The 25,648-nt window shown below is 39.7% G+C and overlaps 1 protein-coding gene across 2 annotated transcripts; it reads left to right on the plus strand.

Annotated features, from left to right (window-relative positions):
* The first annotated feature begins 11,315 nt into the window (after positions 1–11,315).
* ARRDC3 (arrestin domain containing 3) lies at positions 11,316–25,390 on the plus strand. Of its 2 annotated transcripts, XR_011147634.1 has the most exons (9): positions 11,316–11,830; positions 15,039–15,120; positions 17,626–17,773; positions 19,008–19,110; positions 19,501–19,757; positions 20,155–20,317; positions 21,124–21,278; positions 22,640–22,791; positions 23,246–25,390. XR_011147634.1 is itself a non-coding variant. In XM_069000911.1 (8 exons), exons 1-8 carry the CDS (start codon positions 11,551–11,553, stop codon positions 22,694–22,696), a joined length of 1,245 nt encoding a protein of 414 aa, XP_068857012.1. In that variant the 5' UTR covers positions 11,316–11,550; the 3' UTR covers positions 22,697–25,390. The 2 variants fall into 2 exon arrangements, 1 of the variants encoding a protein (XP_068857012.1); XM_069000911.1 differs by having other exon boundaries at positions 22,640–25,390.
* The last annotated feature ends 258 nt before the right edge of the window (positions 25,391–25,648 follow it).

Here is a 25,648-nt window from a genome sequence, read left to right on the forward strand (position 1 = left end):
TAAAGTAAAACACACAAATATATAAATGAGATTAACAAATAGCATCTCTTATTAGCACTTAAGTGTAGGAGGCAGGATAGCAAACAAATATGCTGAAGTAGACATGCCAGTTGAATTTTAGGCATTATGTACCTTATAGAATCATAGATTTGTTAAGGCTGTAAAAGACCTCGAAGATCAAGTACAGCCATTAACCAAATCCAATATCCTCATATAAAAAAGAATTAATTCAAAAAACACCTCAAGATCTCAATTACTTTCTTTCATTTTATGATCACTGCAAATTACTTTTGGCTCTTATGCTACAATTCTAGAGAATTGTAAATACCCGAAGATGCACTTTGTATTTTGATGGCTATGTAAGCCAACAGGACTTTTAGGCTGCATTTGTTTATGTGTGTCCTTATCTCATAGCACCAAAATCCTATGTGTTAACAGAAGATATTTTATATATACCATATTAGATAGATAATATTAGAATATTTTTTTAAACGCACTCAATATTTTTAATACAGCTGCTGATTTTATGCTTCCTTCTTGAATTTATATGAATAGTAGTACACAAAAGGAGAACAAATCTGCACTGTCTGAAATATACATGATAGCCACCAGATGGCAATAAACCCCAAGTAATGAGCAGAGCTGTGGGTTCACACAATGTTCTAAGTCACTTAATTGTCGCCTTCCTTTCTTACAGCCAGTGGACATGTGAAAAAAAAATTCACTCACATAACTCAAGGGCTATTCAAAATTCATAAATACCTGAAAAGAAAACTGGCAGTTTCAGCAATATTACCAGATTGCCTCAATATGAATGAGCTCAGTGAAACAGTGGTTCAATATAGTGCACCATAGATTAATATGGCCTGGAAATGACAAGTCTTAGCATAGCTCCCATGAATTGCCATAAAAGCTTTTCACAGTATCCCCAGTTTTCACCATATCCTCATTCATGTTCTTCTTTTGTTCTCCTCTAAATATTTGCTGAAATGTAATCAAATTAATAACATCAATCACCATGAACTGAGACCAATTTACATACTTCTTTTTCCACTATTTTGTAAATTCAGGTGCTACCAGTGTAAATGCTTGCATTGTGACCTACAGGAATACTATCATCTGTTTTAACTGGTCTCCTTTAATAACAAGAATGTCATTATTTTAATATATAGTCAAACAACATATGAACATGTTTTTTCTCTTTAAAGACAGTTGTTTTTTCTCCCTATTACTTGTGATAAAATCAAACATATTTCAGCTTAGTTACTTAATGGTTTTACTCAGGTACATACTGTAGAATCTATTCTTTGTGGATATATTGTCATGTACATAAGAAATTTCCTTCAGACTTAAAACAGGGAAAAAAACCCATCTACAAAAAAATCCCTATGCTGGCAGACAAAAAACTCTAGAATTTTCTCCGACTCACTCAATTAAGCCACAATTGCTAACTATGCTTTTATTTCATATAGAACTACACACAATCATGAATAAACCAAAATTTTATACATGAACAAACAAAGCAGTTGTGGTCAATGAGAATAAATAGCTCTGTAGTTGGGACATGACGTACATGACTTTTGCCAAAGACCTTGCCCTGGGACTTCTTGTTCTTCAGCAACTCTACCAAAAATAAAAATTTCTTAAGCATTTTATCACTCAGGTTTAGTTTCATAACAATCTGTTGATGGCTGGGAAGGGCATTATGCTGAAACTGTGTATTACATTAATCAAGTTTGTCCACTTTTCTAATTTTTCATTATTTTGGACTACTGCTCAGCTAATGCTTCATGTACTCACATAACTGTAGAATGCTAAGGGGCTTTACTCCTTTTCCAATTAAAAAGAAAAAGTAAAAAGAAGGGAAATACAGAAAAAAGGCTAAAAGCCTCCTGTCAACTCTAACAGTCGCAGACATGAAACTGTTGGGTGATTTGGGATTTTTTTTCCTCTGTTTCCTCAGCAGGAAACAGGAATTTCTCCCTTTCCAACTCTTCCTGAGGATCACTTCTGAGGTTGCAGCATCAATTAATTTTAAAAACTACTTTACTTAAGCCACCTGAGGCTCACTGACAAACCCTGGCAAGGAGCTTTGGCTTGAAGATCTGAGAGTTGCTTGGCCCTAATGAATGAGAACATATGTCAGCAACATTCATCATGTTTTCCATAATTTAGCTGCTTAATATAACCCTTAATAAGGCCCATACTATTCCCTTACTCTATCCCTCCCTAATGCTAGTTACTGCTCTGCTGCCTTCTTTGTGTGCCTCTTTCCCAAGAGATATTAATAGCAGTTTCAAAGATAAAAACTACTGACAACTCCATATGTTATACAGTAGCAAGATCCTTCCTTGACTGATTTATTTAAGTAGAGAAGTTGCAGCAATATCTAAGTTGTTGTTGAAGGATAAATCAACACCCTCTATCAGTGAAGCATTGCATCTTTTGGGACTCCTTCTGTGAACCAGACACAATCAATCCAAGAAATATGTCTGCATGTCTCTTTGCCAGAGTGCAAGGAATTTCTCTTGGCTAGCAAGTAACATGCATCATTAAAATGCAACATCTCTTTTCCTCTTTTAAATTGCAATTTTTAACCCTTACCCATGTTAGGTGAAAAGGCAGTAGGTAGCACACCTGCTATTCAAATTTAGCCATGCAGGCAAGAGAAACTTAGCATAACACTAAGGTGCACATGATGGTCTTCTTTCTTCTTTTTTAGTTTTAAATGAGAGGTGTGTTAGTTTCTCTCTTCAGTGTATTTGTGATTTTAAATACCTCCAGCAGTATAATGAAACAGCAACTAACAGTCTCAGCAGAGCACCATCTTCAAACCTGCTCAGCTACATTATATTTCTCAATACAATTTTGCCATGCTGCTGAAAAAGACTTCACAATCTTCACAGTGTGCAAGATTAACTCATGGGAGATACTTAAATGTTACCAATTTGCCTGTCAAATGAGGTTATTCATTTGTACAGAAACTTCAGGGAAAAAAAGCAGACTTAAGCTGCATCATATACATTGATTGGAACATATGAATGCCATTACAAGTTTTATCACCTACTATTTCACTTCTTTGTAATCTCCATGTTCTGTATTCTCTTCTCTTGGTGGTTTCTGTGAGTCATTCACGACTGTATCCAGAAAGTTTAATCTCTTGGAATAAGAGAAAAGCCTGAACCTTCTATTCCTTAGCAAACATGTCACCATCACAGTCAAAAATGGAAGTGAAAGAGAATGCTGCTAATTTCAGTGTATGAGTTCATCCACATCAGTGTTGCACAGATCATCCTGTGTCTTCCTAACAATACCTCTGTACCAGTCATTAGCCTCACCCCCTCCCCCTTCACCATGCATAACATGCCTTGTTACAAATCTGGTCAGCCAAGGAGACACGGATGTGCACAAAGATTCTCTGGTGAAGGTCAGAAGAGGAGGACAAATGTGTTTATTCTAACTGCTTTATCAATTATAAATTCAACAAGCCCCACCTAAAATATGTGATTATTCTGACTTTGGGGCAAGAGAGTCAGGGGAAAACCCTTCTGTCTTGCTCGTGATGGGGTCAAGGGACTGTGTATCTTCTGTCCTGAAAGGATGCCTTTAGATGAGCTTTGAGATTCCAATTGCATTAGAGTATACCAAGGAATATTCATTTTTATTCATATATGCTGTGATTAGATCTCTGTTACTGTACTTTCTGTATAGAAAAATACCATTTGACCGATTTGGAGGTGTGCTTCCTGGAAAAGCAGAGAGAAACTCTAACTACATGTTTCTCTTAAATGCCTAGATCCATAATTGAATCCAGGCACCTCTGCTAGGTCCAAACACAGCATGTATGGAGAAGTAAGCATCTGTGAATGAGACTCCTAAGCAATGTTACTCCGCATCCCCAGCTATCTGTGGTAGCCCACAAAAAATCCTGAAGAGAGAGAGCAGTCTTTTTCTCACTGCTGCATAATTGCTGAGTTGATGTGGCAGGGAAATGAATCTGCTTGCTTTGGATCCACAGCTTGGAAAGGGGAAAATTTTAGATGGGTTAAAAAAAAAAAAGAGATTTTCTGGCATGTCAGGTTTCAAGAAAAGATGAATTGCACACACATTTTACCGCACAAATGGAATAGTACAAATACTGCTGCATAAATTACACTTGTTACAATTTCACTTATCTGCCTAGACTCTCTCTTGTCATTATATGATCCTTAAATTAAAAGAATCCCACACATATGCAAAAAATACCCAAAAACCAAAACAAAAAAACAACCCTGTAAAACCCCTGAAAGCACTATAAAGGTTGGTCTCTCATTTTTTAAAAACAGAACACCTGAGAGGAACCCAGAAGTAATTACGTCAATTACAATAGCTTACAGACATACGATCTTTCAGAAACAGCATGTAAAAGTCCCTTCTGGGGACCATATTGTGCATCACTGCACAGTGATGCCTGAACCCCATGAGTACCCAGCACTGCCAGGAGCTTCCTCCTGTGTGGAAAGCACTGATGAAGTGCTGTCATCTGCCAGACATTTGCTATGAATGCAGCAGAGGAGTAGCCTTGCCTTGCAAACTGTCCCTAAAAAATCTGACACATGTGCCCATGGACATACATGTCATACAAACAGAATGCCATCATGTCACAATTGTGATATGTTTTCAGGTTGTGCCCCATACAGTTGGTTGGTAGCCAACAAATGCCTAACATTTGAATTCTAATTAGGTGGAATAAGGAAAAAGAGGGAGTTTTGACAATAGGCTTCAAATTGACAGATTGGATTGGATATTAAGAAGGAATTCTTCCCTGTGAGTGTGATGAGGATCTAACACCAAAAATTCTTAAAACAAGCAGTAGACAACCTTGCATTGTCCTTTTGTGTTTGAGCACCTTCACACCTGCTGTCACACCTGCTGACATTTTGGTTTTGGTCAGGGCATGAAGGCTGACTTGAGGTAGAGTACCCTGCATACCATGTAAACCACCCCCCTCACAGCTGCTGAGCAAAGAAAGAGCCCAGGTCCTCACTTTTTAACAGCACACTCCAGCAAAAAGGAGATAGGAATTGCTCCACTTTGTTTAAGGGGACAGGAACAAAGCAAGAAGCATGGCTATGCCATCAGTATAACCATCACTCTTGTTTCTGAAATGCTTATCTCACTAATAAAGGCAGGTTAGATGTGCTTATTAGTTTATCTCAGAAATATGAAGTAAAAGAGCTGGCCTGAAACAGGACTGATCTTGCTTCACAGTCACTTTATTTCTAAAAATACTGCTGTAATAAAGGTTGGAAACTAAGCTAAGGAAGAGCTGGTGTACTGAATGCTAGTTTGTTCTTTGTCCAGACTACAAATTAGTCTAATGCAAGATCTCAGCTCTCCAACAATCCTTGCTTACCAAAAAGAATAACGCCTTATTTCTGGATATAAAATCACAGTATGTATCTTACCATTTTGAAACAAAGAGCTGACAGGTGTCCTTTCATAAACCAAAAGAAAGTATCATGAAAAAAATTCTTCATTTTCTTAGAAAACGCCATTTGAAATATTTTAAACATCTTTCTAGTGTTTTTGCTGGATCACAGAATCACAGAATAGTGTGAGTTGGAAGGGACCCAGAAGGATAATTGACTCCAGCTCTTAAGCTAATGGCCCACACAAATCAAACTCACTACCTTGGCATTATTAGTACCATGCTCTGACCAACTGAGCTAATGTCATGGTATGTTGGAAAGACCCTGTGACAAAAATACAAACTTTGCATAAAAAAGGGGGCTTGTACAGCCACATCTAACACAGGATTTCTCTGCAAACTGTAGTAAGAAGAGGAGATAAACAGGAAAAGAGGGGATGCAAAAGCAAAATTAATGAGAGCATGGTCCTTAGTTCCACTGTGACCCAAGCAAAAAGCCAAGTCCTTCTTTCTCTGGCATTATGTGGTCAAATCTTACCAGAAAAGCTGTGCAACAAGTTTTGCTCCTAGGCTCCCAGTACAGTTCGTGGCCTACTTTATTTTGTAGCTTAATGACTCCTGGGTCATTTTGATTTCATAATCCTGCATTTTCTTATAACCTTTAAAAAGGCAGTGAGCACCCCACATTTTTACACATGACCATGTACCTGAGTCAGGAATGGAGGTCATGCCATTTCCTATGGCATGGTCCTAAATGCCACCTGGCTCCAAGGTGGGACTGCCACTGGCCAAGGCCAAGCCTAAGCCTATCAGTGGCGATGTTGCTGCCTCTGAGACAATGGATTTAAGAAGGAGGAAAAAAGTGCAATAGCATCTGCAGCCAGGGAGAGGAATGAGAATCTGTGACAGGAACAGCTCTGCAGAAACCAAGGTCAGTGAAGAAGTAGGAAGAGGTGGTCCAGACACTGGTGCAGAGATTTCCCTCTCCTGTGATGAAGAACATGGTGAGGCAGACTGTCCCCCCACAGTCCATGGAGGTACACAGCAGAGCATGGGGGTGACCAAAGGAGGCTGTGACCCTTTGGGAAGCCTGCACTGGAGGAGGCTCCAAGCAGGACCAGTGGCACTGTGGAGAAAGGAGCCCATGCTGCAGCAGGTTGGATGGTAGGACTTGTGACCCCACAGGGGACCTGCACTGGAGCAGCCTGTTCCTGAGGAATGTAGCCCATGGAAAGGGACTCACACTGGACAAGTTCATGAAGAACCAGAGTTCATGAGAAGGACTTACATTGGAGAAGTTTATGGAGGACTGTCTCCCATGAGAAAGACCCTTCCAGTGCAGAGGAAGAGTGCTAGGAGTCCTCACTCTGAGGAGGAAGGAGCAGCAGAGATGTTTCCTCAAGTCAAGTCTGTTTTGCCTGTGAGAGTAATCGGGGTGTGATTCCTCCTTGTCCTTATGTTGACATGTTAGCCTTTTGTTATATTTTGTCTCCCCGTCCAGCTGAGGAGTGATAAAGTGTCTTTGGTGGGCACCTGCCATCTGCCCAAGGTCAACACTGCTGAACACTGAATGGCTTTGAATCAACTCAGACTGGCTTAGGCACACTCCTCATCTTAGTCACAGTGCCAGGCCTTTCTGCTTGAGATGGAGGAGTTGGCAAGGAGCCTACAGATGAAGTAGCTGCAAGGCAAGAAGGGGGAAAAGCCTTAAGGGGAGCAGGGAGTAACAAGGGCAACCAAAGAGCGCAGATCATGGCCACGTATCTTCTAAACTGTTTTTATCTCTGTTCCCTGTTTGACTGTCCATCATCATCTCTGAAGTACATGCTTAGATATTACTGATTGCAACGGTAGACTTGTTGTTTGGTCATGTTGTCCAGGAGCTATTGCTTCAAGTATGTGTTTAACTGTTTGTTTTCTCAGTTTAACAGCAGCAGCAGTTATTTTTCAAATCAAACCTTCAGTTTAACATGATTAATAGTTAGTGAAGTTCTGATTTTAATAGTAAATACATCTCAGAGCTCAACTTACCCTAAAATATTTTAAAGTTAAAAAAAAATCAAACTACTAAACATTTCAAACAAAAAGTTTGAGTTTTGAGACTGAATACTTTCTTTACGGGTGTGCATCATCTGAAAACAGAATCATCAAAAATACAGCACATTCTTGCTCAATAATAAATCCTATGATCCAAGGATACACATATTACCAGGAAAAGCTACTCCCAGATTCTGAATCTTTCAAAAACAGGAACCAGTTTCACAAATTCCAAGTTTCTTTCTATCATTGATGATTTCTCCATTATAAAATCAAGACCAAAGGAAGCCTATTTATCAAAATTTTCTCTTCTGTCTATTACAGCTCTGACAGCTGAACAGCTGTTCCAGTGGAGATAGTACCAAAAGGAAGGTCTGTAGACATCCATCTGAATCCAGGAGTTTTTGAAACAGCTTCTGAGTACACAGATCCACAGCATCATAAAACAATATTTTTATCTCACCATTTTACACTTTAACATGACAATATTTCACAAATGTAGCCTCACAACAGGTATGACAAGAAGAAATCTTATTTCTTTTATTTTTACGAATGGATTTGGGATCAGACACAACAAGAATGAATAGAAATGAGTCAATTTTGAGAACATTTCACATTTTCCATTCATTCACTGCATGACATACAGAAACCATCCTTAAGCATGGGTTTACTTTTCAGGATTCTCCCTTTGGTATGGACACATTAACCTCTGGAAAACACACAGCTTCAGCTCTGACACTCTCTCTAGCCTATTCTCTGCTGCACCATGAAACATGGAGGGTAGACACTGTCTCCACACTAAACCAGACCACTCTCAAACTAGGATGGTCTATAAGAAGATGGAGCAAAGTCTGGATCTTCCTACTAACACTAGTTTATTAATGAGTCAGGAGAACATTCCAAGCTTTTCTGGCTTTGCTTTTAGAAAAAGTAATGACTGTTGTCAAGATCACTGTCCATCACACCCGTCCTTGCAGATTTATCAAGCGCACAGTGAGAAGACTGATTACATACTAAGATGATAAAGGGACCTAATCTCTGAATTTTGAATGGTCTTCAGCATGAATGTACCATTAGGTCACATGGAGGTTGGAAGAGTTCTAGGCATGTACAAAGGTGCAAATCTAGGCATACAACAAACTTAAAAATATTTATTTTTTAAAAAACAAAAAAAAAATTAAAAAGAAAATAATTTAAAGACTTCCAAGAAAATAAAAGAAAAAAGAAAGTACAACACAAACAAGGGAGCTTGCCAGTTTCAAGAAAGGGTTTGTAAGGTAAAGTGAGGCATAATCTTTATGCCTTTATAGAGGCAGGAATATTGCCATCTGCCTTGGAGCTACTGACTCCAGTAAAAGAAAAAAAACAAAGAAATAAATTCAGACTTAATTTCTTTTAACTTTATGTGGATTTTTATGTGGACTGTATCATGCACAAGGCCTGTAACATGTTAGTGAAAGCCCCTGATACTTTATGTGTTTACAAAGTCTTCACTGCCTATTGTTGATCTCAGATGGTAAGATCTGATCATCTTTGCAAGCAATTTTTAAAATCCTGTGTCAGGATCTATAAAAATTATAATATTTAACTAGAAGTTTGTTCATTTGACAAACGCAGAAACTTAACTCCTGAAAAATAACTAATATTTGGTTAACTAAACATCTGAAAATAACTGCTGAATACTTTTGACTAAACTTCATAGTATGTTCTTCATTTAAATAAAAGAAAAATTAAGTTTTTAAAAATTTTGTATTTTAAAATTTTTTGATTCTAACATAAAGGCTTCACAGAAAAATGTCAGTTACAGAAATGTGGAGGCCAGAGACTGGTGAAAGGCAGCGTTGGCACTTCACCACGTTTGCCACAAGGTGGCATGAAGCGTATAACTTACGAGTACGAAAACACTCTGAGAAGCAGTAAAAAGAGCAGCAGAGGCTGAATCCGTATGTGACTTTTGGCAGGATGTGGGAAATGCATACAATACGCATACATAGATACTTCTGCAGAACTGTCAATCTAAAGTTTATTATGCATAACACAGGTGTAACTAAATCATGTCAGCCTGTTCAGTGGTCCACATTTAAATCACATATGGCCATACACAAAGTGTGGTGATCTACGAGATGGCTGGTCTCTAGTGAGAAGGGAGGTAACACAGGGCTATGAGGTCTGCAGGTTATATACAGGGGATGATTTGCAGCAGCTTAACAAAGTATTTTGTTCTTCTTCAACAAGTCTGCAATGGGCAAATGCAACCAGTATACAAAGCATGTTGCGTGTACCCCAATTACGTAGGGTGATCCTCTTTCTTATCTATTTAGATACAATAAAAATTTAAAAATCCAAATGAACATCCACTGGGATAACAGATTTGGGTCTTCACCTTCCTGCAAAATGCAACTGCACTTTATCATGCCTGCAGATTTGTCCTTGGTTAGGTGGAGAGTAAGAACCAGCCCAGACTTGGCAGGACAGGAGATACAACCCAAGCTCTGTGGATGAAAGCTGCATCCCACCTGGCTGTCAGCTTTCACAAGTCCTACAGCAACTGGAGACCACAAAATTGTGGGTTTTATGACTCATGGAGGACACAATTATCTTTGAAATTATAGAAAAGAGGAAAAACTTGCAAATAAACACATGCAAGAGACCAGCTGTGTCTGAAGGCATGAGAACAACATGAAGAGCACTGTCAGGGGAGGAATTAAATCACCTCTGCTGCTCTTGCAAGTACTCTTCTTATGGTTGGACTTGAGGATCTTAAAGGTCTTTTCCAGCCTCAATGATTGTATGATTCTGAGAGCTAAGGAAGTATGAAGGCTTACCACGAGATGGTGCAAAACATACGAAGTCTTAATTTACCCACAAGACACTTGAACACCTCTGGCCACAAAAAAAGCACGAGAATATCCATCAGGTGTCAGGCCAAAGAAAATGTTATTATTTTTTTTTTTTTTTTTACTTGATAAAACCCAGACAGAATAGACAATTGCTTGCAAAACTTAATGTTGGCATGAAATTTTAGTGATGCATATGGGTGTAGTCCCCCAAAGCATGGTACCTTGAGAGATGTCACACACCACTACCATACTTCTCACTGAAAACTTTGTATCAGAGGGGAAGTGTGCAAGAATTAGCTAATGCAACATTAAATAACCAAACCCAAAGCATTTAACAGAAGAATAGCACCAGCAAAGTAATAACAATGAAAAAAAAATATCAACAGTTGGAAAGGTTTCCAGTGATTTGAGGCAATGTAATTTGTATTACTTGGGCAGTCATTGATACTGGAATAGTTAAACTCAGATGAATCAGTACTGATTTTCAAAAGTTTCCAGGGAGGATTATCAGGTAATACAATACATCCTGCAAGCCAGGAGTGGTTTTTATTTCTTGTTTTTCCACCACTTCCTATCCAGCTTTGCTCTTTTCTTTCCTATCTTTACACACATACACACAAGAACAGGATAAAACCAAACCTAAGCAAACAAATGGGAAAGCCCCTAAAAGTAATAAAATCCTACCAACCAACCAAAACCAAACCAAGCAAAATAAAACCACAAACCAATGACCAACACAACAGAGACTTTGCCAGTTTCAGAACAACGTCTGTTAAGCGAGGTACAACTTTTATCTCTTTATAGAGGCTGGAATACTGCCATCTTCCTTGGAGCCGCTGACTCCCGTAACAAAGCATCACCGGGTGCTTTCAGCCGAGCCGAGGGGCAGCGCACACCCCACCACCCACGCCCCCCAACGCGGCGGGGCCGGGGCTGCCCCGGCGGGGCGGGGCGGGCGGGGCGGCGCATGCGCGGCCCGCTTGTTTGTCACACGGCTTATAAGGCGGGGCCGGCGGCGGCGCGGCAGCGCCTTTGTGGGGAGACGCCGCGTCGGCACCAGCGCCGCCCGCGCCGGGGCCGGGGCTCCCCGCCGCCCCCATGAGCCGCCTCTAGGGTCCGCGCTGCCGCACCCCTGCTCCCCAGGGGCTCGGGGTTGGTTGTCTTTGCTTCCCCCTTCCCCTTTTTTTTTTTTTTTTTTTTTTTTTTGTTGTTTTTTTTTTTTTTTTTCTTACAGTCTATTTTTGTACACTTTGCTATAAAACCATGGTGCTGGGAAAGGTGAAGAGTCTGACGATAAGCTTTGACTGTCTAAATGACAGCAATGTCCCCGTGTACTCTAGCGGGGATACAGTCTCAGGAAGGGTCAGTCTAGAAGTGACTGGGGAAATTAGAGTGAAATCCCTTAAAATCCATGCGAGGGGACACGCTAAGGTGCGTTGGACTGAATCGAGGAATGCTGGATCCAACACTGCCTATACACAGAACTACACCGAAGAAGTGGAATATTTCAATCATAAAGACATCCTGATCGGCCACGAGAGAGGTAAGGGCTGCCCTTAACTGCTGCTTTATTTTTTTATGGAAAAACGCATCTTTGTATCACCCCCGCTTAGCCCTTTCTTTTTTAATGGGTGCATTGGAGAACAGACATGCCCAGGGTCATATCTTGGCGATGGAGTTATAGGAGATGCATTTGCAAAGTATCTGCAAGCAGGACTCCCTTGAACTACTTGCCTTTCTGCATGGCCGTTTATTAATTAATTTTTTACTAATATTTTACCTTTTTTTTCTCTGTAAATATTTAGTAGGATTTGCTGTTCCGTGGGGAGAACAGCTGTAAAATCACAGTCAGACAGGCACTGGACTTCACTGGCATAATCCTAATAGCAAATCTTGAAACATAGTGAAAGCATACTACTTTCTGATACATGTGGGGTTCTCTTGATGCTACTGGGGTGATAACAGAATGAATTTTTTCGGGTGGCTTGTTATTGGCAGATAAAAGAGTCTCCGTGACTTATTTTGACATATCACCACCGTGCGTGTAATTTCTTTCTCATTTCAGTATTACCTCCTCCTGGTAAAAACCTTTCATTACCTTGGGCCGCCCCTTACACTCCGCTCGGCAGTGGGGGTCACCCCGATGTAAAGATGTGTCCGAAAAGCCCTTGATGGGGAGCAAAAGGAGGGGGAGGAGAGAGAGGGGGGAAGTGGTGTTGCGTAATGGGAGCGAGCATCCCTCCCAAAACTGGGGAGATGAGGACCTCCTGCTCCCCACTTCCCACCCGTGGTGTCCCCACGAAATGAAGACCCCTTCCCCGGCGGGGTAGAAGCGCCGGGGCCCGGGGGTTCTGTGTGGTTGGTCTTTTTTTTTTTTTTTTTTTTTCCCCGAACTTCGCAGCCTTTGTTCGAAGCGGTTCAATCCTGTTTGGGACCGGCTTGGAGGAGGGGGGTGCGCCGCCCGCTCCGCGCAGATTGGCCGCACGCGTCAGGTGGTGGCGATGACTTAATTCCTCAGCGCAAGAAAATAATGTTAAAAACCGGTTATGTAATTTTTTGTGCTGCTTGCCCCGGTTTTTTTCTAAATGTGCATCAAATAGCCTGCAGCGATGTGATATTTCTCCTTCTTTCCGGAAAAAATAAAAAAATGCAATTTTTGAACAACTCCGGGCGGTACCGAGCCCATCAGCCACTATTCCCGAGCTTAACGCTGTTGCAGAACTCGGGGCTTTTTTTTATTTTCTTTTTTTTCTTCTTCATACCTCGCGCACAGCGCGCTAACGAGGTGACTTACTTGCGGCTCCCACCCGCCTCCTGCCACCGCCTGAGAAATCACTCGCCCGAGCTTAAGTTCCCGCACCGCCAGACCGCGGGTTCCAAGAGCGTGGCGACAGCAGCGTGCAGACACGCAGGAGCCGCCCGTGGCGGGGGAGCACGCGTGGGAGCGGGCGGGACAAGGGCCCCACCGAGCCGCTGCCGGCGCCCGGGGCCGCGTTTCAATGACCGCCCCGAGCGCGGAGCCGCGGCCCGGCCGCGCCCCCCGCCGCCCCCTGATTGGCCGGCCGCGGTTTGTTGCCCTGTTGCTAAGGCGATGCCCGCCGCTGATTGGCGGGGCGCTGGCGGCGGGGGTGAGGGCGCAGGTTTCGCTGCCTACCCCCGGCGGACAGGGGCCGCTCCCCGAGGCGTTGGCGCGGCACGAAGCCCCTCCGAGAGGGAGGGTGGGAGGACGCGCTGCCCTCAGTCACGTCCCTGCCGCGTCCCGTCGCCAGTCCCGTCCCCTGAGGGGGTCTCGGCGCGGGCGGCAGAAGGGTGCGCCCTCAGTGCGGAGCCGGCGGGCGCAGCGCACGCCGCGTGTGAGAGCGGCGGGGCTGGCGGCGCTCCGCGCGCGCCGGTTCAAGCCGGTCGGCTCCTGCTCCAGCCCGCGCTGATTGACAGCTCAGCACTTGTTTACCGCGGCGTGGCGGGACTGCTGAGCTGGCAGGAAGGGGGGGGAGCCGGGCGGAGAGCAGCGCAGCCACCACCGAAAGCAGCGCTTCCCCCGCTCTTGGGACAAATCTAACGAAAATGAATAAATCGTATTTGTTAAAAACACCCCAAACACAAACCAACAGTATAAAAGCCCACTCTCACGCCGACACATTGTCTTGCTCTTTCAGCACGTTTTCGTGACCTGCACTGGGTAATGTTGCGTGCTGGAGGTGCATTTATTTCCACATCTTACTGCTGCATTTTTAAAATTTTTTTTTTTAAAGTTTGTTTATTTTATAATTTTTGGTATTTGCACTGTAGCAAGTAGAGAATCCACGCTTCTGTAGGATGGTAGTAACTTAGAACCCTCCTGCGTGCCTCCATTAGTGCTTCAGACAGTCACACATTAGCTGTTCCCTTTCATTTTGTCTCACTATATCCCCTTTTATAATTCCAGTTCTTTTTGTGTGCAAGGTGCTCAGTGATTTTTCACTCAACTTCCTATTTTTATCAAGTCAGCGTTTTTTTGGTTCCATGTCAGAATAAACTGCAGTTTTCTTGTTGGCATTTCAAAGTGGGCAAGTCATAATGAGCATAAACAGGAGTCAGCATTCCTGGCATAAAACCAGCAAGTATCTGAGTCTTGCTGTGTGAGCGAGATCAAGTTAACCTTTTAAAAAAAGAAAATTTTAGCTCTAGATAGCGTTAATTGGGCAGCTTGCCATTTCTTATGGCCCTGAATCTCTCTGGTACTTTCTGGGTGGTGGTTGTACAGTCTGACTCCTTTCTCACACGTTTTTTTGTGTGTATGTGTGATTAATGTCTGGACACTGTTGCCAGGCAGGAGCTACAAAGAAGGTGAATTACTAAATTTAATCTTAAGCAGCAGACTTGGTACTGTTAATGCTGGTAAAGAGCCAGCTCTAGTTCTTTCTGACTAGCAGTCAGAGTGGAAAGCAGCATGATTTCCTTTACAGACCTTGCATGGAGGCCTTGAAATGGCCACAGTTGAAACTGTGTCAGTATTCAGAGGCAGGGTTATAAATTAAAACAAATTAGTCTGTGTTTCTCTGTAAGGCAAAGCTGGCAATCTTGCTTGTCAGCCAGAGTTGTCCCGGCATTCCAGCAGTTAATAACTAACTCACCAGAGACCCTTGTTTCTGGGACATGGTGTTCTTTGAGTGTTGTAATGTGTGAGCAAAATTACTTTTTTCTGGAGGAGAAGCCCATGCAATGTATGACGTGTGCAGGTGGAATAGTGTTTTGGTTTATTTCTCTTTTAGATGATGACAATTCAGAAGAAGGCCTTCACACCATCCATTCAGGAAGGCATGAATATGCATTCAGCTTCGAGCTTCCACAGACGTAAGTACCCACTCACAGTCCTCCACACAGGGGCCTGCTGCCCACCGCCTGACCAAAACTCCTGCTGTGGGTGGAGGGGAAACCTTTTCAATGGTAGTAGGAATTGTGCTCCAACATGCTGTAGAGAACATGATCTTATTAAACTGAAGAGGTTGCTTTTATACTGATGTACACATACTTTCTTTTTTTTTTTAATTTCCACAAGAAAGGAGCTCACTGGTGTCCAGTTGCTCACTTCCTTTTGACCAAGTCCTATTGACTCACTAGATACTCCAATCTATTACCCCTTCCCAAGAGGAGGGAGAGGAATTTCAACTGTCACTGGAGTCCTGCAGAGTGGCTGAGATACCTTCTAACTCAACCATTTACTGGAGCTATGCAGACAAGCAGAACTAGAGATAAGATCACAGTGGGATTGTTTGGACTCAGGTCTGGAACAGATGTGGCAAGTTTACTTAGACTTCAACAAAAGAGGAGGTCGTTCTTACTCAGGTAGGATGTATGTACCCAGGCTGGCCATTTATGCAGAAAGTCCCGATGGAAAAAGTTAAGAATGGATGGATGAAGTAAGAATTCTTCTACCTAATCCCATTTGCTTTAGAAAACAAATGAGTAAGTGCAGAAAAGAACGAGCAGAAATTTGTTCTGAGCAGAAGTTTGTTCCGGTAAGAAAAAATTGTTGCCCCACTGCTGTCTGAAATACGTAATGTAGACACTGTGGACGTAAGATTTGTACGTAGTAGAGTTACCAATATGGAAATGAGCTAAAGATACAAGTTGCAGTAACATTAAATACACAGGAAAAGAGGGAGTATGAATATGGATGAAAAAAGAGCCTTTTGCTGTAAAAGGCAAGTAACAATCCTTAAAAAAATGATTTGAAAGTCCTTTGAAAGTGACTGAAAATTTGGCAGTTTTATGTGAGTAAGCTTACTGTCTAAAGTTGTTTATTAGAGGTGCTGGTTTTAGCAGAATCTGCAGATGACAGTTTCAAAGTGAACAGCACAGGGCTTCTACAGTGTTTCAGTAAGATATTCTGTGAAGACCTGTGAACATGGAGATTTTAAGGACAATTTAGCATTCTTTGAAAATCTCAATGACAAGAAGTAGTAAGGCCAATACAGATTTTCCCTTGAGTTGAAAGGCGCATTTAAAAAACCACAAAAAAACCCCAAACCCAAAATATTAGAATACTAGACACATAAACAAAAATGTTTAGCTTGAAGTGAAACAGCCAGATAGCAAAATATCACAAGCGTTGTCTTCTTAAACCCGTTTTTAATAATACTGGAAGAACAAAGAGCGATACTAAAAACCTGGATTTTGACGCTGCCTTCGTATTTGCTATTTTATGTCCATGGAATACTTCCAAAATTGATGTAAGCTTCAGAGCAACAATGGAAAGATGTGCATCATCCTTACTGATTTTTTCTCTTTAGAATATGGGACGGAAGAAAACACTGAAGTTGGATTAGAAAATTCCTTTAATTGCATTATTAGGGAAAAAACCTAAACATTTCATATGTGCAAATAGAGAAGTGAAACCTGTAGCTGAAAGAATAATTATAGTAAAGCACTAGCATGGCTAGTATTATTTTCTATGGAAAGTATGGAAACCTTATTAATTTATTTTAATGTATATATAACAGTGTATTCAGAACATAGTAAAATACAAGAAAACCTTAAAAATAAAGAGAAACTAAGTTACAGAAGATTACTGTTAATTGCAAAGAATTGAACTATAAGATACTTTATCTTTCATTTTATGCTATTAGAAGTGAAAAAGTCAATGCTCACAGGTCTGGAAAAACTTCTTGCATCATCTTTCCTCCAGCTTCTAAAATAGACTTCCTTGATTTAACAAATTTCAGAATAGTCTTGACGATTTTATGTGTGTTGGTATATAAACATATATGCTTATATATGTACATTCTTAGGTATCAAAAATGTTCTAAGCTGTCTTCTCAGGGTAGACTAGAAGGTGCTCAAAATAGCCTCTCTTCAGAACTCCAAGTTAGACTATTTATTCTGCTTAAGGTGAACCTAACTACCAAAGTGCTGAGTTACAGCTAAAATAAACCTGATGTTGAGCTAGTGACCAAGTAAATAATAGACAATGGTTTACAAAATGCAGTATCCAAAACTGTAATTGGTTGATACTAATGGTAATTTTAAATTGGTATTCAAAAGGGCATGCTTTACTCTAGATGTGAAAGTGGCCTCTTAAGCTTAAAGAACGTGTGCTCTCCTGGCATTTTCTAGTACAATTCTTTAATCGATTCTGTAAATCTATGCAAAACTATAGTAGGGTAAATTGGAGATGATTTTTTCTCCCATTTTTAATCTTGAATTTTTCTGAGATATGGAAATTTTGCAAATAAATTATGCTTCATTAAGTACTACAGTGCATTAAAAATGCAGTTCTGTATACTAATTGCTGACCTGATCAATTGTATCATTAGACAGAAAGACTTTACTCAATTTTGACCTTTGTGTCCTGCACAGACCACTTGCTACCTCATTCGAAGGCAGACATGGCAGTGTGCGCTATTGGGTGAAAGCCGAATTGCATAGGCCTTGGTTTCTACCAGTAAAATTAAAGAAGGAATTTACAGTCTTTGAACATATAGATATCAACACTCCTTCATTACTGGTAAGAATTGACAGAATTACTCATTTTTTGTTTCTGGCATAAAAAATAATAAAGTTTAATAACTGAAACAACATTCATATCTAATTTTACCTAGTACTTACTTGATAATTAGTTAAAAGCCAATCTTCTAAATATTGTTAGTTCAGCAACTTTGTAAGTACTGGTATTTTGAAAGCTCTGTTTTCCTGAACTTGGAGTTGCTTCACTTTTAAGATGCGTTAAAATGGTTTTGTCAATTTAAATTGATAATACTAAATTGTTAAGTGTGAGTTAAAAGGAAAATTTTGGGAACTGTTCCTCTTCGATTTTGAATGAAGAAGGAACTGTGAAACCTAAAAGAATTAGTGTGACGTTGCAAATGTAAAAATGCAAAGTAAATAATGTACTGGTGTGCATAACTGATAATTTTCATATGGATAGTTTTTTACCAATGGGGAGAAATTATCACAATTCTTCATAATCTTTTTCTGAAATGTCATTTCATTAAAATAATTTCAGTATCACAACTGCTTTCAATGAGGATTTGATTTCAGTCAGGCCTAGAATTCCATTCCCCCCCACTCTTCTTCAAATTCATCCCCCATGGAGAGGGGAAAAAACCTCAGAATCCATTGAAATAGGTTTCTTGTGTGTATGGGTGAAGAATCAGACCTGCAAAGGGACATTGGCCTAGCACAAATTCCATTAAAATCAAAAGACTCTGATTTGACTTCAGTGGGCTTTGGATCAAATCCTAAATCCTGGTGTCAGGCAAAATAACAAAGTCTGTTTGATACAGATGAAACAGGATCATTTTGAAAGAGGAAATAGCAGGAGTCAAGGTTACAGTACTTCAGCTTGGTTATTGTTTCTGAAATAGTGTACTGGAATGACATTCTAGTTTACTGGTAAATTAAAAGCTCTTCAACAATATGGTGGGATATGTAGGCTATAAAGTCTATCCTTAAGCTATGCTGAATTTATTTATGTATAAAAAACTGTTTTAAATGTAACTAGTATGAAGTGTAACAAAAAACAGTGTTAATGAATATGGAATTAGAATAAAGCTTACAGTTTGCAGCTGTAAGCTTATAGTGCAATTTCCTTGCGGTTTCTCCTTCTAAATAAAACTAGATATGCTTCTCAAAATGCACAGAAAGTATATAATCAAAATATTTTTTTGGTGTTCATTAGAACAGATTAAGAGATTCATGGAGCACTCTATTAAATGGAAAATACTGTTCTTTTCTTACAGTCACCCCAAGCAGGCACAAAAGAAAAAACTCTCTGTTGTTGGTTTTGTACCTCAGGCCCAATATCCTTAAGTGCCAAAATTGAAAGGAAGGGCTACACCCCAGGTACGTAACAGAAGTAATTATAGGAAATGTTTTTCCTTCCCTTTTAAAATGACACTTTGTACTTAGCTTCTGTTATATAAAAGAAATACTTAAAACTGTTCTTACCATTTTTGTTTGCATTCATCTGTCTTGCTATTTTAAACTACTAATTTTGTTAGCTTGCTGTGTCTCCAGATTGTTAAAGGACGTGTGCTTTTATTGGGCCTGTGCAGTTTTCTGTTAGATTTACCTTATGGTGACCTTACTCCTGCTAGCATCAGTGGATGTTGTTAAAAGTGTAGATCATTGCTAGCAGCGTCCAGAGCCACATAACAATACACAGTATGTGGCAATTTGCTTCAGTTGCCTTGCAAATATATAGAAAAAAAATGAAATTTTGCTTTGTTTCAGGTGAATCAATTCAGATCTTTGCTGAGATTGAGAACTGCTCTTCCCGTGTGGTGGTGCCAAAGGCAGCCATTTACCAAACACAGGCATTTTATGCCAAAGGGAAAATGAAGGAAGTCAAACAGCTTGTTGCCAACCTGCGTGGGGAATCCTTGTCATCTGGCAAAACAGAAACCTGGAATGGCAAACAGTTGAAAATTCCACCTGTTTCTCCTTCAATCCTTGACTGTAGTATAATCCGTGTGGAGTATTCACTGATGGTATGTTGGGTTGTTTCATTGGAGCATGAGTAGTTTCCATGATTCCTTGCAAATTGTTAACAAAGCATTGTGAACTGCTGACTTGTTACAAAAGAAATACGTAGCCTAGCGTTAGGTCTCCTGACAAGAATTTTCTTAAGTAAATTCAGTTTAAATCTTGCGTGTTCTAAATAAATGTGTTACGAGTAGGTGTCATTTCCATGTGAGGACTTTTGTTAAGAGTATAGAGCTGCCTTTGATTTGGAGGGCTTTTTGTATCCATAGGGACACTGGCTCTGAAACAAACAAAAAAGAAATTTCAGCCTTGTGAAAAATTCCATGGGTGGAGATTTTAGTCTAATAATTGTGAAGTGCTCATACAAAACTGTTTTTAATCTATACCTCTGTGTTGTTTTAGGTATATGTGGATATTCCTGGTGCCATGGATTTATTCCTTAACTTACCGCTGGTCATTGGCACCATTCCTCTACACCCGTTTGGTAGCAGAACATCAAGTGTAAGCAGCCAGTGTAGCATGAACATGAATTGGCTTGGTCTGACGCTGCCTGAAAGACCAGAAGGTAACCTGACAAAACAAGTCTGTTTTGATTTTTGTGTGCTTTATTCATTGATGTCATGCAAGCAGGCACAAATTACCTCCTTCATAATAAAGCCCACAGAAAATCCCTTGAGGATGTTTCCTTGCTATCTGCTTGCTCTCTATAGAAGAACAGAGTTGGCCTCCTTACCTTCCTCTCTAAGGTACAAGCAGGGGAACCCAGCTGCTTGGAAGCTGGTGAAAGTGAAAGCACAGAATGCCATTGTACCTGGGCAGAATTAATTCTGCCTCCAGTATCTCAACTGTGTCCTTGGTTGTAAGGCATTGTAACCTACCAAACTAGCAGTTAAGGTGACTTTTATCAACCTTAGTAGCCAAGAGTTTGTGAAATGGTAATATAATTCATTTCAGTGGGAATCTCTTGTCAAAGGAGAAACTCTGTAGCTTCTTCACTCTTTTTGCATATAAACATCTGTGGGTTTTAATGTACAAATCCCAGACTCTGATGATGGAATCCAGAGGAATGCAATGTTTTATCATTACTGCCTGTAAGAGAAATTCAGTATTCTGAGTGTGCTTTAAATTTGAAGGTGATAGTTAGGCCACAATAAACAATGGTCAGTCTGCTCTTGGATTGGAGCATAGTCTTAAAATAAACTATAATAGTCTACCGTCTCTTTCGTGTTCAATAACTGTGGAAAAATCACTGAGGTAATTTATCTAGCTGCTGGTGCATTTTACAATATAAAAGTTTAATATTCATCATGTTATATGTTTTGACATGCATAAGAACTTGTTGTTCGAACTGCGTGTGCCTTTTCCCTGCAGCACCTCCCAGCTATGCAGAAGTGGTTACGGAGGAACAACGGCAGTCGAGCCTTGCACCCTTAGGTGCTTGTGATGACTTCGAGAGAGCGCTTCCAGGGCCACTGTTTGCATACATCCAGGAGTTTCGTTTTCTGCCTCCACCCCTCTATTCAGAAGTAGGTACCTCAGAATTTAATGAAGAATTCACTGTTTCTCTGAATTCTGTCATGTGTAATAAATGTAGGAAACTGTTTCTACTTCATGAAAACCAGGACAAATAATCAAAAATACGAAAAGGGGAAAAGGTAACTTTGTTTTAGCAAAGTGCAGGTAAATTAATCAGAAAGTTTCCAGGATTCTTCACTATTCTAATGCTTTGTAGAAATTCCAAAACTATTTTGCATCCTCTGGGCAACTTACTAAAGTTATATTAATACATCACATTGGCAAATACCAACATTTTTCACCTCTACTTTCTACAGTAGAGTGTATTTCTGTGTATTTTTTGTTCTTTCTATGTATTACTTTCACAATTCCCATGTAGAGCAGTTACAAAGGTATTTTTTCTGGCTTAGGTTTCTCTAAATGCACAGTTCAAACATTTCTGCCTGCAAGTTTAGTTCTGTGGAAGTCACTCAATAACTGGGACACAAGTTTAGGCTTCAGAAGCTTCAAAAGCCATACTCATATTTTTAAGGGAAAAGCAGTGGTATAGGACAAAATAGAACAGTGTCCTTTGGCTAAATCTTGCCTGGATACACCCTCTCTTGATTTTTTCTTTTCCTCTTTAAACATTTAAGCTGCTAGTGTGTGAGTGGGTTTTTGTGTCTTGTTTGCGGACTTTTCTGTAAGGTAAACCAAGAGTACAACTTGGGCCCTTTCATTTTAGGTACACTATAGATTTAGAAGTAAGCTTTTCCTTTGTTGTAAAAATGGCTTTATAAAATTAACTAACCAAACTGTGTAGTGTTCACTTAAATTATACTTCTATCCAGTTTTGGAGACCTAAGTTAGCATGTTCTTCACCTCCTTCCTTTTGGTGAAAGGAAGAAGATGTAATGTGTTGAACACATGAATTTCTAAGACATTTCATATTCAGGAGTCATTACTTACAAATTAAGTAAAAGAACTTTTTACTAACAATTTTGTGCCTTTTTAAGTAAGAGGTCTTCTGACATCGATTTAGTAGTTTAAGTTACATGTTCAGTGATGAGTAAGGTTGTCTTCTTAGTATGCAATAAATAATTTAAAACATTTGTGCTGCTCTAGCAGGTTTGTTTCTATTTTTTTATTACATCTTCGTGCTTATCCTTAAGCTACCATCAACTTGTAGTTTGAAATATTTCACTACACTTAGTAGAATTCAAAGTTTTATCTAATTTCTGGAGATACTTTATTTACTTGAATAACCTTTGGATTGGGAATACCATTTATCTCTGTCTTGGACATAAAAATTTTGGTATTTGGATTGGTTTATTTTCTAGCAATCAGTTCTAAAAATACCTTAGGTTGTTGTGTTTTTACCTCTTTTGTTTAGATTGATCCGAACCCAGATCAGCCCACAGATGACAGACCATCTTGCCCCTCTCGTTGAAGGAATCCATAAGAAGCTGACTTGACTTGGGTTTTGAATCATACCTGCCATGTTGAAGGTCAAGGCATCATAGTGGAGACACGCTTTCAAAGAAAGTGGGTTTGCTCTTGCCTGTGTGGTGAAAAAATGAAAACAACCTGTGATCATGCTTTGAAGCCTACAGTAACACTGTAGGACTGCTCCACATGCTTGAAGAACTGAGCTTTTCCCCCTCCCTCTTAAATACTGGCACATACTAGGAGCAGCCTTACTAACCTACAGTCATGTGTGTCCAGCCACTCAAACCACATTAAGAGAGGTTTGGCTTCCTCTTAAAATTTGGAAATTTGCACATGCTTATTGCTTACATTGTGCGGTTCAGTGTCACTACAGCTTTTTTCTCATTTATGCCGGACATTTGTTATCCCCTTCTTATTTCTTGTGGTCCGCACAATAAGGAGCAAAAGAAAGCTTTGACAAAAAAGAAAGAAACAAAAAAAACCCCAACAGCAACAGACTTTGACAAATGCACTGACTTCTCTTTTTTTTTTTTTTTTTAATTTAATGTAGCCTGGACTTTACCTGCATATGCACATGCTCAGAATTGTCCTAGTAGGCTGATCGTGTATCACCTCTTCAGCTTGGATCCTATTGTGGATTTATTTACAAACATCAAATGCCTTCAAGCCAATCCTTCTTGCTGTATGTTTTGCAGCCTACTGTAGTAGATAAGCAACAGATATGGGGATAGGGTGGGAGGGTAAAGAATTAATAGAAAGAAACTAATAGACTTCATCAAGATTGTATACTTTCTTGATTTCTTTTAAGAATTTGTTGCCTTTCTACTATTATCGCAAAGCGGCATTTTGTTACAGACTGCCTAAAAATCACTTAATCTCAGGTGAACTCATCACTTGCCAAACTGTTGGAATGCTATTTGTTTTTTTATGTTGCACTGTTGAGTTAGTTCTTTTTTTGTTTTGTGTTCGTGTTTTGTTTTTATTCTTTACTTGAGAGGGAGATTTGGAATAGGGACATACACAAAAGTTACAAAACCCACCTCATTCCCATTTCTCTTTCTGCGTTATAAAAAGAGATGTTCAAGTTGTGAAGCTCTAAAAAAAAAAAAAAGGCACAAATGAAAGCAGCACCAGCAGACACCAGCTGTTCTTAAAAAGAATTTTAAAAGGAAGTAGTCATACATTGTCAAGATGCACAGACAGATCAATATCTCAAGTAGTAGGGATAGGAAGGGAAAGTAAATTTATTTTTATATATAGCTACTTAATCACCAAAAATTGTATATGTAATGAGTCTAGTAGAAAGTATATTTCAAACTGCAGGAAAAGCTTGTAGTATGCTAAGAGCTCAGTTTGTGCACTTTGTATTACCTTCAGGGTTTATGATACTGTACAAGATAAATATAATTAAAGTGGGGAAGATCAGTGTTACCATCCGTGCTTAAATATGAGTTAGCTGGAATTGCTTTGATGACTGCATCTTCTGTGGCACTCTAAAGAGATATAAAACAAAACAGTGAATTTTACCATGTATTCATACAGAATGCAAGAAACTGTATGGAAAGAGCACTTGTCCATGAGTATGCCCCAGGAAAAAGAGTGCAGTGGAGCCATTACCTGTGCTAACAAATACCAGCGCTTATATGTTAGAGATGTACAATGGAAGTCAACTTTGCTTTTCAGAAACCATGTAACACAGATCACTGACAAAGGGACACTCTTCTGGTCTTGACTACTTAAACAAATCAAGATCTAATCCATCAAATACCTGTCTCCTTGTGCAATAAAAAAGCTCAGAAGAGAGTGGGAGAGGGGAGGCTGGTGTTTCTGCATGGTGCTGATGATTAAAAACCTCTGCCTTGTTTTTAAGGCTTCATAAATGCGACAGAATAGGCTTTTCCATAAGTGGCCTTTATGAGAACATGAAAGATCATTCATGTTTCAAAAATGACAACAGGGTGATAAAATATAAATGAGTCGCGTTTTAAGTGATTCAGTTAAAAGGCTGGGGCTTTGAGCGGGAATATTGGCAAGAAGGAAATTGGATAATATTACTAGGCCAATTTTGTGGATGTCCCTTCCCTCTACCCTCTTCAACCAAACAATTTTTAAAGCTGATGGGATCGTTGGTATAAAAGGGCATTTGGTGGTTTTACTTTTTTTTTCCTTTTTTGTTATTTTAACAGACTAGGGAACAATTGCTGATACACATAGCATTGAAGTACTTACCACAATAGAATGGAAAATTGCATATGAGGCAGGATTGACCAATATCATAGTAATTGACTTGGCATCACAGCCTGATTAGAACGAAAAATAGTATTAGCTTATCAAATAAAGACTTCCAGTTTAAATTACATTGTTACTCAGAGGCATTACTCTTCCACAAATATTGGTCAATTCTCAGCATTATAAAACTTGATGTTCACAGTTTAGCCCAGTATTTCATAGAGAATTCTGATCTGAATTAGGAAAAAGTAAGTAAAATCCAAACATTAGAGAAACAAAGTGCAATATTAAATGTTTGCTTTATAGATTATATTCTATGGCTGTTTGTACTTTTTTTTTTGTTTTTAGTTTTGGTGCTGAATATGTCCTTGTAGACTCTTGTTTTAAGAAAACAGTATCTGGAAGACAGTTTAATTTTTCCTATTGCTCTTCCTTGTGGAAAATAAACTTTTTTTTAAAAAAAAAATTTAAATGTTTTATCTATGCATGAAAGAAAAACCACAAGTATCACATAGTACAGGAACTTACTGCAGGAAAACATGTATTGCCTGTCTTAAACAATAGAGAAAAGCTATTTGTAGAACTATACCACAGAGTACCACAGGAGTCTAGTTTTGGGATCCTCAGTCTCTTACATCAGTGAGCTCATGGGGCCAGGTCCCAATGGGAAATGCCTTTTTAGGACTCTGTTTGTATCATATTACAACTGCAGTGACCCTATTCT

This window comes from Aphelocoma coerulescens, assembly GCF_041296385.1.
Source record: "Aphelocoma coerulescens isolate FSJ_1873_10779 chromosome Z unlocalized genomic scaffold, UR_Acoe_1.0 ChrZ, whole genome shotgun sequence".
In the NCBI taxonomy this organism is placed as follows: Eukaryota; Metazoa; Chordata; class Aves; order Passeriformes; family Corvidae; genus Aphelocoma; species Aphelocoma coerulescens.

Bases quoted from the DNA above. Each gene is read 5' to 3' on its own strand.
- ARRDC3 (XM_069000911.1), top strand. From the start codon at position 11,551: ATGGTGCTGGGAAAGGTGAAGAGTCTGACGATAAGCTTTGACTGTCTA. The intron at 17,774-19,007 runs GTAAGAATTGAC...CTTTTCTTACAG, and splicing joins TCAACACTCCTTCATTACTG to TCACCCCAAGCAGGCACAAA. The intron at 20,318-21,123 runs GTAACCTGACAA...TTTTCCCTGCAG, and splicing joins GCTGCCTGAAAGACCAGAAG to CACCTCCCAGCTATGCAGAA.